The sequence below is a fragment of the Podarcis filfolensis genome, assembly GCF_964270895.1.
Source record: "Podarcis filfolensis genome assembly, chromosome: 1".
Classification (NCBI taxonomy): Eukaryota; Metazoa; Chordata; class Lepidosauria; order Squamata; family Lacertidae; genus Podarcis; species Podarcis filfolensis.
The window spans coordinates 125,676,222-125,692,024 of record NC_139604.1 but is presented as its reverse complement, the minus strand read 5'-3'; the positions used below and the strand labels follow the sequence as shown (position 1 = coordinate 125,692,024).

Genomic DNA, 15,803 nt, shown 5'->3' with positions numbered 1-15,803 from the left:
GGCCGGATTGAGAAGGCGATTGGTCCAGATCCGGCCCCTGGGCCTTAGTTTGCCTACCCATGCTATAAAACAATATTAACCTTTAGCCAGATCCAGGAGGGCTTCTTATGTTGTCGACAATGCAGTGTGCCTCGGGGGGTGAAGTCAAACTGCTGCGTTAGGAGACCAGTTTGGGGCACAAGCCTGGGCAGTGTATATTTAGGGAGTCCTGGGCTGCCCAGAGGACAAGATCTGCCTCTCAGCACCCCTGATGTGGTCCAAAGGAAAGCAGAGCAGTATGTTTGGCACCTGCGTGGAAGGAGACACACAAGGCACCATCCATCCATCTTAGGGACTCCATTCTGGATTTGTGGAGGGTTTAATCCTTAGCCTTTTCGTCTCTCCATATGTCCCCCAAGGCAGCGGAGGTTTAGGATCAGAGTCTTCCTTCTCCTTGATGGGCTACCTTCCCAGGTTGACCAGCCCCATGTGCCTCTTGTTCATAAACACCCCATCAGAATCCCCAAACGCTTGTGTAAGTCACATCTCCCATTAGCCCTGGTCACCGAGGTTTACTGGTTGGAGCAGATGGGAGTTGGAGTCCCACAACACGTGCAGGTAGCCACAGGCTCTGCATCCTTGGCCTCATGGATATTCTAAAGCCCCACCAACAGCATATAAATCAATATGGCTAACCTGATCCAAAACACCCACCCACCGCACTCACACACAAAAACAAAGACCACCGCAGCCAACCACAAATGAACAACCACACCCTAGGCCAACCCCAACCTCTCTCACCACCAAAGGAACACAAGCGAGCAGCAAAGAACCTGCACAAGCAACGCTGACACCAAACCCTACATATAGTAAGTAAAATAGAAATATCGCCACCCGACCCCACCCCCACCCCCACCCATCTTTCCCCCCCCCTCCACCTTTTCCCCCCTTTTCTTCCTAATGTCTCAACAAATGAAACTGATTTGTAAAAATGTTACATTGGGGGGGGATATGAGAGAGAGACGTTGCACACACTTTTGTAAATCAACAAAATCTTTAATAAATAATAATAAAAAAGAAACATGGATGTTTCATCCAGTCTGATGATGTCCAGATGTTGAGGACTACAAACCCCATCAGCCCCGGCCAGCATGCCCCAGCAGACAAGGATTCTGGTAGCTGTCGGGAGTCTGCAGAATCAAGAGGGCACCACTGCAGGTGTGGAAAAACGCCTGGAGGTGAAGAATAACAGGACAGGTACCCAGACTTGTCTCAAACAGATACAGTAGGCATGGGATAGAGAACGGCCTGCCAATTAGTTTCCGGGCCCAGTTCAAAGCGCTGGTTTTGACCTATAAAGACTCACACAGCTCAAGACCTCAATACCTTAAGGAACGTCTCTCTCCATATGAACCAATCCAAACACTGAGTTTGTAATCTCTATATCCCCACCTCCTTGAGAGGTTTGGAGGGTGGCGGCATGAGACAGGGCCTTTTCTGTAGTGGCTCCCCAACTATGGAACACTCTCCCCGGAGAGGCGAAAATATTCCTCTTTACCCAGGCCTTCGGTTACTGAATAATCTATGGCCTGTTAAATGTGCAAGAGACTCTTATTATATGATTACAGTGGTACCTCGGGTTACATACGCTTCAGGTTACAGACTCTAACCCAGAAATAGTACCTCGGTTAAGAACTTTGCTTCAGGATGAGAACAGAAATCGTGCAGCAGCTGTGCGGCAGCAACAGGAGGCCTCATTAGCTAAAGTGGTGCTTCAGGTTAAGAACAGTTTCAGGTTAAGTACGGACCTCCGGAACAAATTAAGTACTTAACCCAAGGTACATGATTATTATGCTGTGTTATGTTTTTATTATTATGCTGAGTAAATTATGTTCTTAATGTTGTACACGGCCCTGGGACCTTTGGATAAAGGGAGGTATATAAATTGAATAAATATTGTAGTAACCTGGCTGCACTATAAAGGCTGGTTCACACATTCGTGTTTGCCAGCTGATGAAAATAAGGCACAGTAACTTGTAGATGTGAATGGGGCCATCATTGCTCTGACACAAGGGAGGCAGTGCTCATACCTTGAACCATCACAAACACCCCCATGTTTGAGGGAAAGGGAAGGTGCTATCTCTGCGTGGAGAAGGTGTCAGCTTCGATCCTTGGAAGAAATAGTTTTGCTTTTTTTTTTTACAAAGGATCCGGTATGAGACGATGGGAAAGGCTCTCCGCCCAGACCCTGAAGAGCCATATGGGGGCTTCAAACGGACACACCCCTCTTCCCTCCAGCGCCCTCCGAGAAAACAACCGACGCGCGTGCGAACGTGTGAACCTGCGCCCTTGCTGCACTATGCGTAAGAGAAGCGCGCGTTTGCAGGACATGCGTTATGGGAAACGTTTCCATCTTTCCACGCAGCAGCGACACCTGCATGTTTCCAGGGCACGTAGGTCTGGTTCGTCACCTATACGCTAGTTTCTTGGCGGGGGAGCCGACCCGGCGTCTGCTAATCCGAATTAAGGACCGGGGGTGGGCGGCACTTTCCCTCCTGCATTTGCCGCGACCCGATCCTGGGCGGGGAGCTTCGCCTTGGCGCGCCGAGGGGGCGCCCGAAGGACGGCTCCCCGCCTCCTCTCCCCTCCAGTGGGCGGATCTCGGCGGCGCCGCGGCAGGAGGAGAGCGCGAGCGGCGGGCGGGCGGGCAGGACGGCAGCGCGGGCGAGGCGCGGGGTGCGGCGGCCGGAGCGCAAGGTGAGCCTGGCGGGGCAAGCGATCGCCCCGGGGAAGCGGTTGCACATTGCCAAGCCGGCAGCGGGGATGCAGATGCGGGGCGGGCGGCCAGGCAGGCAGGCAGGCGAGCACCGAGGCAGCAAGCGCGGAATCCAGCGGGCAGCAGCTGCAGCAAATGCCCGGGGGTGCATCGCGCACGGCGGCCCGGGAGGAAGAGGGGCGGGACGGGACGGGCGAGCAGCCGCAGGCAGCCCCCACCGGTGCAACGAGGGGGAGCGCGCGGCGTGCAGAGCCGCGGAGGCGTGCAGCAGCAGCAGCAGCAGCGTGCGCGCTGGGGGCTTGGCGGTGGGGATGTGCGCGCCGGGCGCCTTGCAAGCGCGAGGCTTTTGCAGCTGCACAAGGGCAGCGCGCCCGCTTGCTCTGCAAAGAGAGGCGCCCCTCGAAGCTGCAAGGCGCGCCCGCTCCCAGGCTCCGCAGCCGGGATGAGGATCGCCTGAGCGCCAGCAACGACGAGGTGCAGGTAGTTGCAGGTTCCCCTTAAATGATAGGCAGTGGGGGGGGGGGAAGAGTGATTAAAAAAGAGAGAGCGGTGCATAGCTCAGGGCTGGACCTCCGCGTAAGCCGCTTGTTAGAGATCTCGACGATTAAGCGGCATACAATTTTTTTCAAAAGGGAGATGTGCAAATCTTCACGCGGTCAACCTGAGCATGGTCCCTTGGGGCAAAGCGAAGGGCTCCTTCTCAGCCTCAGTGACTTGTCTGTAGAATGGGTGCCTCGGGGCTCTCTTGCACGGTGGTTTGGAAAGGTCTTGCTGGTTCCCGGAGTCGGTGCTGGCGGCTTCAATCCTTTGTCTGAAGAACAGGTGGAATTGTAGACTGGCACACTTTCTGTGAATCGAGAGTCAGCAGTTCTGACTGCAGGTATCCGGGGCTACCTTTACGATGTATCTTTAAAATAAAATAAAAAATCCCACTTAATGGATGCCTGCAAAAATGCTGGGTTTGCAGTACAGAAACTACCTTGTAGGGGCATGTAGCTCTTGTGAGCGTCGTCAGATTTTTGCAAATCAAATTTGCATGCTATTATATACATTAGAAATGCACAAGGCAGCTTGTGTTTTGCAGGGTTTAGCTAATTGATTTAAAAGGTTATCTGGCTTAACTGGGTGTCAATTTTTTATATATATGTATAATACACCCATATTGTGGTGCCTGGCAGGTAGCTGCTTAGAATGTCCCCCCCCCCCCGTTTTTTTTTAATAGAGGAAAGAATGCTTTCAGTGGAACTTGATGTGACCGGTGGAAATCATTTTTTATCCTGGCCTTTAACATCTGTGACAGGTGTTTCCACCCTATTCCTGTGACTGTAATTTGTTTTAACTGTTTTCAATACCCCTTTCTAAAAAAAGCCTTCCAAACTATTGTTCATTCATTTGCAAATAAATACCAATGTAATCAGATAACGAGGTAGTAGGATAGACTAACATTTCTTTCACCCTGGGGTTGTGCTTGCAGAAATATACACGATAATGGCTGTCACTGCAACTCCCCCTTTCTCTCAGTGCAAGGACTGCTAAAAATGTTCTTTGCACTTCATTCTGTGCTCTGGCTTTCTTCTCTGCCGCTGGCTGCTTTTTTTTGCAGCTGGTTCCATGTACCGAGTTCCGATCAAGACATGCAAAGAACTTCCCCAGTGGTCGTGTAGAATGGGTGGAGGTACTTAACATTGTTGTTGTTTAGTCGTGTCCGACTCTTCGTGACCCCATGGACCAGAGCATGCCAGGCACCCCTGTCTTCCACTGCCTCCCGCAGTTTGGTCAAACTCATGCTGGTAGCTTCGAGAACACTGTCCAACCATCTCGTCCTCTGTCGTCCCCTTCTCCTTGTGCCCTCCATCTTTCCCAACATCAGGGTCTTTTCCAGGGAGTCTTCTCTTCTCATGAGGTGGCCAAAGTATTGGAGTCTCAGCTTCAGGATCTGTCCTTCCAGTGAGCACCCAGGGCTGATTTCCTTAAGAATGGATGCGTTTGATCTTCTTGCAGTCCATGGGACTCTCAAGAGTCTCCTCCAGCACCATAACTCAAAAGCATCAATTCTTCAGCGATCAGCCTTCTTGATGGTCCAGCTCTCATTTCCATACATCACTACTGGGAGAACCATAGCTTTAACTATATGGACCTTTGTTGGCAAGGTGATGTCTCTGCTTTTTAACATTGGGCACCTTTAATGATGCAGTGTCAGACTAGGACCTGAGAGACCAGGGTTCAAATCCTCCATTCAGCCACAAATCTCACCTTTTTGGGTCTAGTTCACACACGCATTTACATTGCTAGATTTCTCTGCGCTCAGTGGCTTTGTGAACTGGCTCCCATTGCGAGTGGCAGGGACACACTGCATCAGAATGGTGCACAACTTTCACCAGTGGTCTTCGGGTTTGTCCCATGGCACATGCTGATCACCAGTGGAAGCTGACGTCAGTGGCTGCTAATATGTAGGCATGGACCTTGCATCTTTCTCTCGCGCTCTCTTTTCTTTGCAGACTTTCTCGTGTTTCTGATCATAGCAAGTTCAAGTCCAACGGCGTCGAGAGCTGCTATCACAGCTCGGCCAGCTTGCTCCAGAACACAGGTTCCTTCTGGGAACAGGCTTGAACTTTGCCATTCTAACAGAGTTGCTGCCTTCTCAAATACTATCTGCCCATGTGGAACCATTTAAATAGAGCGGGTGGAATTCAGCGCTGCACTGTTGCACTTGTTCCGGCTTTCACAAGCAATTTCAGCTGGCCAGTGCTGTCCTGGTCATTCTCCCCCCCACCAAAAGAGTGAATTTCACCGGGAGGGGGGAGCCTGGTTTTGAGAGCAGAAGTCTTTCCACAGGGCACCTGCCAATGGAGGTGAATCCCGCCAAGTGTACCGTATTTTTTGCTCTATAAGACGCACTTTTCCCCTCCTAAAAAGTAAGGGGAAATGCATGTGTGTCTTATGGAGCGAATGCAGGCGGGAGGCTCTGCTCAGCGCTCCCTTTAAAGAGCTTTTCCCCGAGGAGGGAGAAGGGCTGCCCCGGCTTCTGGGATTCAGAATATTTTTTTTCTTGTTTTCCTCTTCCAAAAACTATGTGCGTCTTATGGTCTGGTGCGTCTTACAGAGCGAAAAATACGGTGATTGGTTTCATATGGTGCCTCTTTAGAGCTAGACATGGTGGTTAGAATACCAGACTCGGTCTGTAGAGCGACAGAGGAGGAAAGAGGCAGGTTCAAATCCCCACTAAGCCAGGACTGGGTGACCTTGAGCCAGTCACCAGCCTACCTCAAAGGTTTGTTGTAAAGGTAAGTTGGGGGATGCGGGTGGCGCTGTGGTCTAAACCACTGAGGCTCTTGGGCTTGCCAATCAGAAGGTCGGCGGTTCGAGTCCCCATGATGGAGTGAGCTCCCGTTGCTCTGTCCCAGCTCCTGCCAACCTAGCAGTTCGAAAGCACGTCAGCGCAAGTAGATAAATAGGTACCGCTTTAGCAGGAAGGTAAACAGCATTTCCATGCACTCTGACTTCCGTTGCAGTTGTTTGGCTTCTCCAGAAGCAGTTTAATCATGCTGGCCACAAGAACCAGAAAGCTGTCTGTGGACAAACGCTGGCTCCCTCGGCCTGAAAAGCATGATGAGTGCTGCAACCCCAGAGTCGCCTTTGACTGGACTTAGCCGTCCAGGGGTCCTTTACCTTTTACCTAAGCAGGGGGTGGAAATACAGGTAGTAGTAATATTTAGGTTTATACAGCACAACAAGCTTCAGGTCACTGGTGGCTCGCCACAAACTAGTCCAGTTGATTGCATGGACTTTCCAAACGGACTTGGGTTTTTACAGATAGGAAGTCATGGACAGATGAACTTCTGTCGCAGCAAATCTTCATAGAATCATAGTATCATAGAGTTGGAAGCAGGGTGGATAAAAATCAAGGTTGTTTGTTTTCTTAAACCAAACTAACAGATTTGTTTTATTTAAATCAGATTTTTTAATTTAAATCAGATTTTTAAAATTTAAATCAGATTTTTAATATTTAAATCAGATTTTTAAAATAAAATGCTTTTGAAGGAAATATCTTTCTAAAGATTTTCTATTTAAGTTACATTATAGTGCAAAGGCTATTCATCAGGAGATAAGGATTTGTTTAAGTTTTTCATGTGTGCTAAAACTCAGTCTAAGTTGTTGGGTTTTTAAAAAAAATTGTTTAACCACATCAGTTAACAAGCATGGATACATATGCTATAATGTTATTGTTTTAGTTAAATAAATTGTTTAAATTGCTATGAAGGAAATGATTATTTTTCTCTTTCCAATAAAGTACAGCAGAACAGTTGTCAAAATATAAACAGTTCACTTATTAAACTGCACCATAATTTCATCATTATCGGTCTATGTATTTCTAAGAGTATCACCAAATCAGTAATTTTTGATAGAACTGTAAAAACAACTCTGAAAATTTATTATTCCAAAAATGAAACCTTCATCTAGTTGTAAATATTAAGGTGATACCAGCAAGAATGAGTCTTTCTGTAAAAAAAAAGAAAAAAGATTTAAATCAAGTCTTACTGACTAGTGATTTAAATCATTAGCCAGTAAGACTTGATTTAAATCTTCTTCTTTTTTTAACAGAAAGACTCGTTCTTTCTGGTATCACCTTAATAGTTGGTTAAACATTTGGTTAAACACTTAAGATGTGGTTAAACATTTCAAATTCACCCTGGTTGGAAGGGACCCGTAGGGATCATCTAGTCCAACCCCCTGCAATGCAGGAATCTCAGCTAAAGCATCCAGTACAGATAACCATCCAACCTCTGCTCAAAAACCTCCAAGGATGGACAGCTCTTAAAGTTGAAGCTCCTCTAAGTCACCGCTAGCGAATGTGCGCAGCTATCATTGGAGTCCACTGGCCTGATCTTGCGTTGACCTGAAGGCAGGAGGAATGTTTAGATGGGGCATCTTGTTTTACTGCAGCCACCCACAACGTGGATATTGTTGTCCTCCAGACTACCATCAGGCCTTGCCAGCGCAGCCAACGGGCAAGGATGATGGGAGTTGTAGTCCCAAGAGGGTGTCAGATATCGCCAGACCATGGTCCCATCTGCTGCAGCCCTCTCTGCTCCCTGAGAGAGGTCTGAGGCGCAGGATCCTTCCCCAAACAGCTCCCATGTTGTTATTTAGTCGTTTAGTTGTGTCCGACTCTTCGTGACCCCATGGACCAGAGCACGCCAGGCACTCCTGTCTTCCACGGCCTCCCATAGTTTGGTCAGACTCATGTTTGTGGCTTCGAGAACACTGTCCACCCATCTCGTCCTCTGTCGTCCCCTTCTCCTTGTGCCCTCCATCTTTCCCAACATCAGGGTCTTTTCCAGGGAGTCTTCTCTTCTCATGAGGTGGCCAAAGTATTGGAGCCTCAGCTTCAGGATCTGTCCTTCCAGTGAGCACTCAGGGCTGATTTCCTTAAGAATGGATACGTTTGATCTTGCAGTCCATGGGACTCTCAAGAGTCTCCTCCAGCACCATAATTCAAAAGCATCAATTCTTCGGCAATCAGCCTTCTTGATGGTCCAGCTCTCACTTCCATACATCACTACTGGGAAAACCATAGCTTTTACTATACGGACCTTTGTTGGCAAGGTGATGTCTCTACTTTTTAAGATGCTGTCTAGGTTTGTCATTGCTTTTCTCCCAAGAAGCAGGCGTCTTTTAATTTCATGACTGCTGTCACCATCTGCACTGATCATGGAGCCCAAGAAAGTAAAATCTCTCACTGCCTCCATTTCTTCCCCTTCTATTTGCCAGGAGGTGATGGGACCAGTGGCCATGATCTTCGTTTTTTTGATGTTGAGCTTCAACAGCTCCCATAGAGCCCTTCAACTAGAGGTGCCAGGTGTGGAAGCTGAGGTGCTCTACATGCCAAGCATGTGCTCTGGGCCAGGGGTCCTCTGGCTGTTAGACAGCTGTTAAAACAGCTGCTCTAAACCAACGTTTGAGGTGGGTGTACCAAAGGCTTAGCTCCCTTTATTCCCTTTATTCATTGCAGGGGTTGGACTATATGGCGGCTTGAGATTACTTCCAACTCTACAATTCTATGATATAAAAAGTCCCCCCCCCCAATAATATTTATTAAATTTCATACAAAGGCATAACTTAAACATAACAGAAAAAGAAAAAAAACAATAATAAAAGAAAAAAAGATAATAGAGAAAATAAAATAGTACAAACCTCCCATATACCACCACATACATAAATACAATAAGACTTAAAAATTAATTAGTTAAACTCCAACTTCATAAACATATTACTTGACTTCCTCTAATCTCTTCCAACTGAATTTCCTTGTAATTGAATGTAGCAGTTTCCAGTATCATTATTCCATATGACAATATTCCGGTTATAATCAAATTTCCTAACTTTTCTTATCCTTCTGTTTCTTATTTATTTATTTAATCCTAATTTAATCCTAGGCCTAATTAGTTCTTTCAAGTAATTACAAATCTTTAATGTTACAATATTTATTCAAATAGTCTTTAAATTTCTTCCAGTCTTCTTGATTTTCCTCTTCTTTCTGGTCACGGATTCTCCCGGTGAGATCAGCTAGCTCCATAAAGTCCATCATCTTCATCTGCCATTCTTCTACCGTTGGTAATTCTTGTGTTTTCCATTTTTTGGCTATTAAAATCTGTGCAGCAGTTGTGGCATACAAAAATACTTTTACATCTCTTTTGGGCAGTTCAGAACCTATTACTCCAAGGAGAAAGGCCTCTGGTTTCTTCATAAATGTATATTTCGTCATTTTTAAAAATTCATTATAATTTTTCCCCAGAAGTCTTTTATCTTTTTTTTTTTAAAAAAGTCTTTTACCTTTTTTTCCCTCTTGCAATGTGCTTGCAATTTTTTAAAAAAATAATAATAATAAATGAAAAGTGGGGATGGGGTGGGCATCCGGAATTATTATTTGATTCCACCCACCACTGAACCCAGTGGTGTTTCCATTTCATGTATACATGCAGAACCTGGGAATCTAACCCTCCGCACAAGTGGGTAGACGCCTGTGCTGTTGCTATCACGAATTATTTGTAAGGGCACAGTGATCTCAACGAAAGCTCTTAGAGTGAGTAATCGGATGTTTGGGATGAGCCTGAGGCTTTGCTGCGAATCTTGGTTCTCGGCGGAAAACTCCTCCCCCTTCCTTCCACCCACTTTTAGAAGTACAGTGGTACCTCGGGGTACTTAATTCGTCCCGGAGGTCCGTTCTTAACCTGAAACTGTTCTTAAACTGAAGCACTACTTTAGCTAATGAGGCCTCCCGCTGCCACCACCATGCGATTTCTGTTCTCATCCTGAAGCAATATTTCTAGGTTAGCGGAGTCTGTAACCTGAAGCGTATGTAACCTGAAGCGTATGTAACCCAAGGTACCACTGTATCACAGTGGCATTTGCGGTTGAAGGGCTTCGCCTGTAGGTAGCGCCCCCGAAAGGCTGAAGACATGCGCTTGGCAATTTATGCTGCAGTTGCTATGGAAAGGGAAAGCAAGACTATAAATAAGCATCCCTCATGCAGCGCAGCTCATGTTTTTTGAAGCAGAAAGCCGTGGGTGCTAGCAAGAAAGCGCCTATATGACGTTTGTGTCGCAAACAGGACTTGGGTTCCCACGAAGTAGACATCCCTTCCTGTCCACGGCACCAGGGCATATATTTTTTTTGCAGAACCTGAGCTTTCTTCAGGAGTTTGTTGATGGTGGGGATGACTCGTCCTCTCTGCTGCAGAGGGCCTTCTCGGTAGTGGCGCCCGCCTTGTGAAACACCCTTCTGTCAAATATAAAACAAATAAACGACTACAGTGGACCCACCGGATACAAATTAAATTTCTTCCGGGGGTTGTCCGCATCCCGAAAAGTCCGTAGGCAGAAGCGCCGCTTCTGTGTGCTGGACGTGCAGAGTGCTTCTGCGCATGTGTGCACGGCAAAACACGGAAGTATACACTTCTGGGTTTGCAGCATTTGTAACCCGGAAGTTATGTATCCAGAGTGGTCCGTAACTAGAAGGTCTACTGTATGTGACTTTAAGAAGACACCTGAAGGCAGCCTTGTATAGGAGAGTTTTTAAGGTTTGATGCTCTATTATGTTTTTATATCTGTTGGAAGCTGGAGTTGGGGTTTGAAGCAATTCTCCACAAGATAAATCATCTAGGCAGGTGTTTAACTGATCATCAAAACGGCAACTGGACATTCCATTTTGACCACTGTAACTTTGTTTTAATGCCTTTTGATGCCTTGCTTATACAGTTGTGCCTTGGTTTTTGAACAGCTTCGTTCTCAAACGTTTTGGCTCCTGGACGTCGCAAACCCGGAAGTAACTATTCTGGTTTGAGAACTATTTTTGGAAGCCGAACGTCCAATGGGGCTTCCGCGGCTTCTGATTGGCTGCAGAAGCTTCCTGCTGCCAATCAGAAGCCGCGCTTTGGTTTCCGAACGTTTTAGAAGTTGAACGAACTTCCGGAATGGTTTCCGTTCGACTTCCAAGGTACGACTATATCTGAGTTTCTAACACTGCTTTCCTTCACTGTATTTTCTGTTTATGGCTACATTCAATAGAGATGTAAACTTGGGGCCCCTGCAGTCAAACCCAGTACCTGCCTACAAAGGTGGTTAAATATAAATAAAAAAATAAAATAAAGCACTTCTCCCTGCAAAGCAGTCTGATTATTTTTTGGAGCATTAATTTGTGTGGGCACCCTGTGTACAGTGCAATATTACTTTCCCCCTTTTTTCTTTCTCTCCCCCCACCCCTGCAGGTGCCCACAAAGCAATCCCATCAATGAGGAAAGTCGTCGTGTTTTATAACCCGAGGGATGCTAATTGGAAAATGGACCAAAAGGCAATAAGAAGCAGACTTGGAAGGGCACAGGGATACCTCTCCCTGAACCAGTTTATGAAGATGGCCTTCTTTGTAGTCGCTTGCATGCAAAACCCCTGATTGGGAAAAGGCACGTATATTTGCAAGTGGATGTTGTCTCCCGGGGCTGTCGTTAATGGAGCAGGGCCAGTCTCTGTGATTATCCAAAATCTATTTTAAACTATTAAAGCGCCAAGCTTCTGATGAAAGAGTATCGCCCATCGCACCGAGAGATGATTAAAATTGATGCTCAGAGGCTTCGGGCAGAGAGTTCTTCAGTAAGATACACGGAGGGGGGTAAAAACACCCTGCTGTCAAAAAAAAGGAAAACCTCACTCTCTTAAAAAACAAAAACACTAAGCGAAAGAGAAACCTGCCTTCAGGTGTCCATCAAAAGATGTTTTTGTAAAAAATAGAATAAAATAGATAGGTCATCTTGAGGTTGTGAGAAGACATCTCAAGGGATGGTTTGTTGAGTTTGATAACAGCATATCAGCGCTGCAGATGCAAACAGTCGTCTCCTCTCTGCAGGGAATTGTGGTTCTAAGGATTTTGTCACTTCCCAAACTACAATTCCAAGTATTCACAACTGCTATAAAACTGATAACGTTTGTGGTGTGGATCTGCCATAAGGATGCCTTTCCTCTGAAACGATAGCTAAGGGACAGGGATTTAAGAATGGAGGATGCAGCTAAAGAAATTCAGACAGAGAGTATGCAAGAACCGGAAGCCTCAAATGCGGAAAAGCCTTTCCTTCCACACGAGAGCCCGGCCCAAAAGGCCTCTGCGATTTGCTTTAAGAAAAGGAAGAAGTCCTACGCAACAGAGAAAGACGAGGATCGTGAATCTGTAACCCGAAAGGCTACAAACCAGCTCTCCAACTCTGGGCAAAGTCAAATGGAGGCTTCAGATCTATCGTGGACGTCAGGAGGGGCTTGGTTGTCCTTCAAGCGTCTTGTGACAATGAGGAGGAGGTCCAAATCCGCTTTGAAGAAACAAGCGCAGTCTGGTTCCCGTGTGCAGCTGGAGACGAATGTGGAAAATTCTGGCGCAAAGGAGCGCACCAGCTCCAGCCATAAAATTCCCTGCCTAAGGTTCTGTAGAAGCAAGAAGTCCTGCCAGGCTGAAATAACAGAGGAGGGGGATCACGGCGAGAAAGCCAGCGAAGGGGCGAGCATTCTGGATAACAAAAGGAACAGTGAACCAGAGTCTGTGTCTGTGGAAGGTCCTCTGAACGCTGACCAATCCCCCAGGGATGCCCTTGAAAACGAGGGCGACAGGGGGGTTGTAAACAACTCTGAAGAGGTGGCTCCAGCCAGGAGAGAGGACGCTTTTTCAGAGATGAGTCCGGGTCCCGACCAATACACAGACTTTACGGCTCAGTCAGAAATTATCCACTCCGAAACGGTCCTCAAAACAGAACAGGAGAAGCAACTCTTCCAGCTGCATCACGGAAGCCTCTATGGGGAACCTGAAGAAGGGAGAAACGAGAGGTTTGATTTTGAGGGAGAGGTGGGCTCCCTGCTTGCCCAGGACCTGCCAGAAAGCCAACCCAACGTCTTGGAAGGAGAAGACTCCAAGAACTCAGCTGCCAAAGAGGCTGAGTTGGAACAATCTGGGGAGGATGTTGTGCCGGAAATCGACAGTGCCAAGGAAGGCGATTCTGTTGAAGTGATGCTGCATTGCAGTCTGCCTGTGTCCGAAGACGAGGCTTCACAGGAGCCAAATTGTCCCGTCCAGGAAGCGAAATCCGACGACAACAAGCTTGCGATGCCTGGGGCGGGCATTGTGATCATGATCACAGAAGCGGAGGCCTTCCAGGAGGAAGAGGAAGAGGAACCCAGCTACAGCTGCGAAACGTTTTCCTTTCCGCAAGCCAGCAAACAGAAAGCGAAAAAGAAAACCAGCAAAGTCCCCGATTCCAGGTCAGGGAGGGAAGGCAAGACGTGTCCGCAGGCCCAGCCGCCTTTGGGTGCCAGTGACCAGGAGCACTGGGCTTCAGAACAATACGAGGTGCTTCTGATTGAAACGGCCGCCTCACTTGTGAAGGCGGCCATCCAGTCGTCCATCGAGCAGCTTGTGAATGAGATGGCTCTGGAGCAAAATAAACAAAACAGTTTTCTATGATAGGGTCACCGGAGCTCCCTGGTGGTCTTTGGCCAGGCCCTGCCATCAGACTTCCACAAGTACTGTAGCAGATTCTGAGCACCGAGGAAAAGGTGCAAGGGACCTGCTGTTTAAGTGGCTTGGCTGAATTTTCTGCATCAGGTGCCAAAACTACCTGTCCTCGCCTTACAGGTTAATCCAGTATTAATGCCATAGGAAGGGGGAAGGAAGTCCTACAATATTTGAACTCAACATGAAAGACATCGGATGAAACCCCGAGATAAATTGCAGTGCTCGCTGCAATTAGCTTAATTTTGCATGTCGGTGAGAGGAATGTATCATGTACGGGGAAAAAAGGATTTTTGGAAGGGTGGGCCCTTTGCTGCATGGTGACGTGTTAATGGCTTGTTCTGCGTAGTAGAGCTAGGAGAGCAAGAAGCCACCTCTTCTTTCCCATGTCCATTTATTTCCCTTACTTAGAACCAAGTTGTTCGATTCCCATTATTGCCAAATGCTTGAAGAAGCCCTACGTTAATCAAATTTAACACCCGCTAAATTGCTTTTGGTTAAGTTGCTGTTAGAGGCAAGTTGTTGAACCGAGATCAATTTACAGAACAGTGAATGAAGGATGCACACGTTGAAATTGGCAAGCGAGCCGTTTTTATCGGAGGTCTTGCAGAGGCCTTAAGAGCCATATTAGCAAAACTTCAGTGTTCATTTAGAAAAGTGTTAACTTTCTAGAGCCTTTCCGGCACTGTTTTTGCTCAAAATAAATGTTTCGATTTCAGAGACTTGGAGCTCACTTGATCTTCCAAAGGGAAACCAAAAAGTAGCAAATCTCACTGTGTACAGATTAAAACTATCGTCAAATATCAGTGACGCGGTCAGTTCTTGGAATACAATATGCAATTCTGGTTGCCGTACCTGAACCAAGGATATTGTAGAGCTGCAGGAGAGGACAACCAAAATGATAATGGAGGTGCAGTCCATTTCCTATGCAGAAAGGCTGCAACACTTGAGCCTTAATATATATATATATTTTAAGAGGCTTTTTTAAAATTCAAAGAGTAATTAAACTGTTCCTCCTAAGGCTTGGTTTCTAGACCCTTGATCATTTTGGTCGCCCTCCTCTGCACATTTTGCAGCTTGTCAATATCATTCTTAAACTGTGGCACGCAGAACTAAACACTACTGGAATGATAAAAAAGATTTGCTGGAGTGTTTCTGAGGAGATCCAGCAAACTAGGGCACTGCTTTGGCGCTTAATGGTTTTCAAATGCAAGGGCTCCATCTACTCCTTAGTTTTCCTTAGGTCCACATAGGTTACTCTTGCACAAGTGCAAGAATGAATCATGCCTACCCATTTATTTCAGGAAAGAGTATATCCCTCAAGCCATTTGAAGTTCAGGACACCTGTGGAAAGTCCCCAGAAGAGTGGGTTTTTTTCTGGGAGATAAGGATGGAGAACGTTTTCAAGCTGAGGGCCACGTCTCCACATAGGAAGGGGCCACATGTGGAGGTGGGCGGGGCCAGAGACAAAAGTGGGTGGAGGAATAACGTGACACTTAACCTTTGCTGGCTACATTCCAACCATGCAAATAATCTAGAGGTTTCTACACCTGCAGATATAGGCGTCCAATAGGCATTGTCACAGCTAAACACTTGAGGGGATGCAAAAGGTTCTGTTAGGGGTTGTTACCTGGGGAAAGGTCAGGACCTAAGGGAGGGTCCTGAGGGCCAGAGAGTGGCCTAGGGGGCCACATTTAGCTGCAAAAGATGTTCCTGGGGCTGCCATCAAGAGTGTCATTCGTTCAGTATTGCTGGAGTCATCATATAGCAGTACCTGCACATAACATTTGCAGTAATTAAGAAAGGCTCTGGAATTGTTTTCTGGAGCTGTCTGTTAAATATGATGTCAATCCGGGTGAACTTGGGAGTTTGCAGCTGCTCAAACCTACACAGTGTCGGTCCATAGGCATTGCACCGTCTCCTGATGTTAACCAAACCTCCTGCATACATAGCAGTGGGCAATGCAAGGAGTGACCCTGAGCCTTCTTGGTGTCGATTCTAGTCA

At 46.9% G+C, this 15,803-nt stretch overlaps 1 protein-coding gene across 7 annotated transcripts; it reads left to right on the top strand.

The window, feature by feature from the left end:
• The first annotated feature begins 2,095 nt into the window (after positions 1–2,095).
• Positions 2,096–14,520, top strand: AKAP5 (A-kinase anchoring protein 5). Of its 7 annotated transcripts, none has more exons than XM_083616738.1 (2): positions 2,096–2,342; positions 11,523–14,520. In XM_083616738.1, the coding sequence occupies exon 2, from the start codon at positions 12,302–12,304 to the stop codon at positions 13,748–13,750; it is 1,449 nt and encodes a 482-aa protein (XP_083472864.1). In that variant the 5' UTR covers positions 2,096–2,342; positions 11,523–12,301; the 3' UTR covers positions 13,751–14,520. The 7 variants fall into 7 exon arrangements, with proteins under 7 accessions (XP_083472864.1, XP_083472865.1, XP_083472863.1 ...); XM_083616739.1 differs by lacking the exon at positions 2,096–2,342 and adding an exon at positions 2,412–2,432; XM_083616737.1 differs by lacking the exon at positions 2,096–2,342 and adding an exon at positions 2,417–2,436.
• The last annotated feature ends 1,283 nt before the right edge of the window (positions 14,521–15,803 follow it).

Excerpts from the sequence above, each read along its gene's own strand:
- AKAP5 (XM_083616738.1), top strand. The coding sequence starts at position 12,302 with ATGGAGGATGCAGCTAAAGAAATTCAGACAGAGAGTATGCAAGAACCG.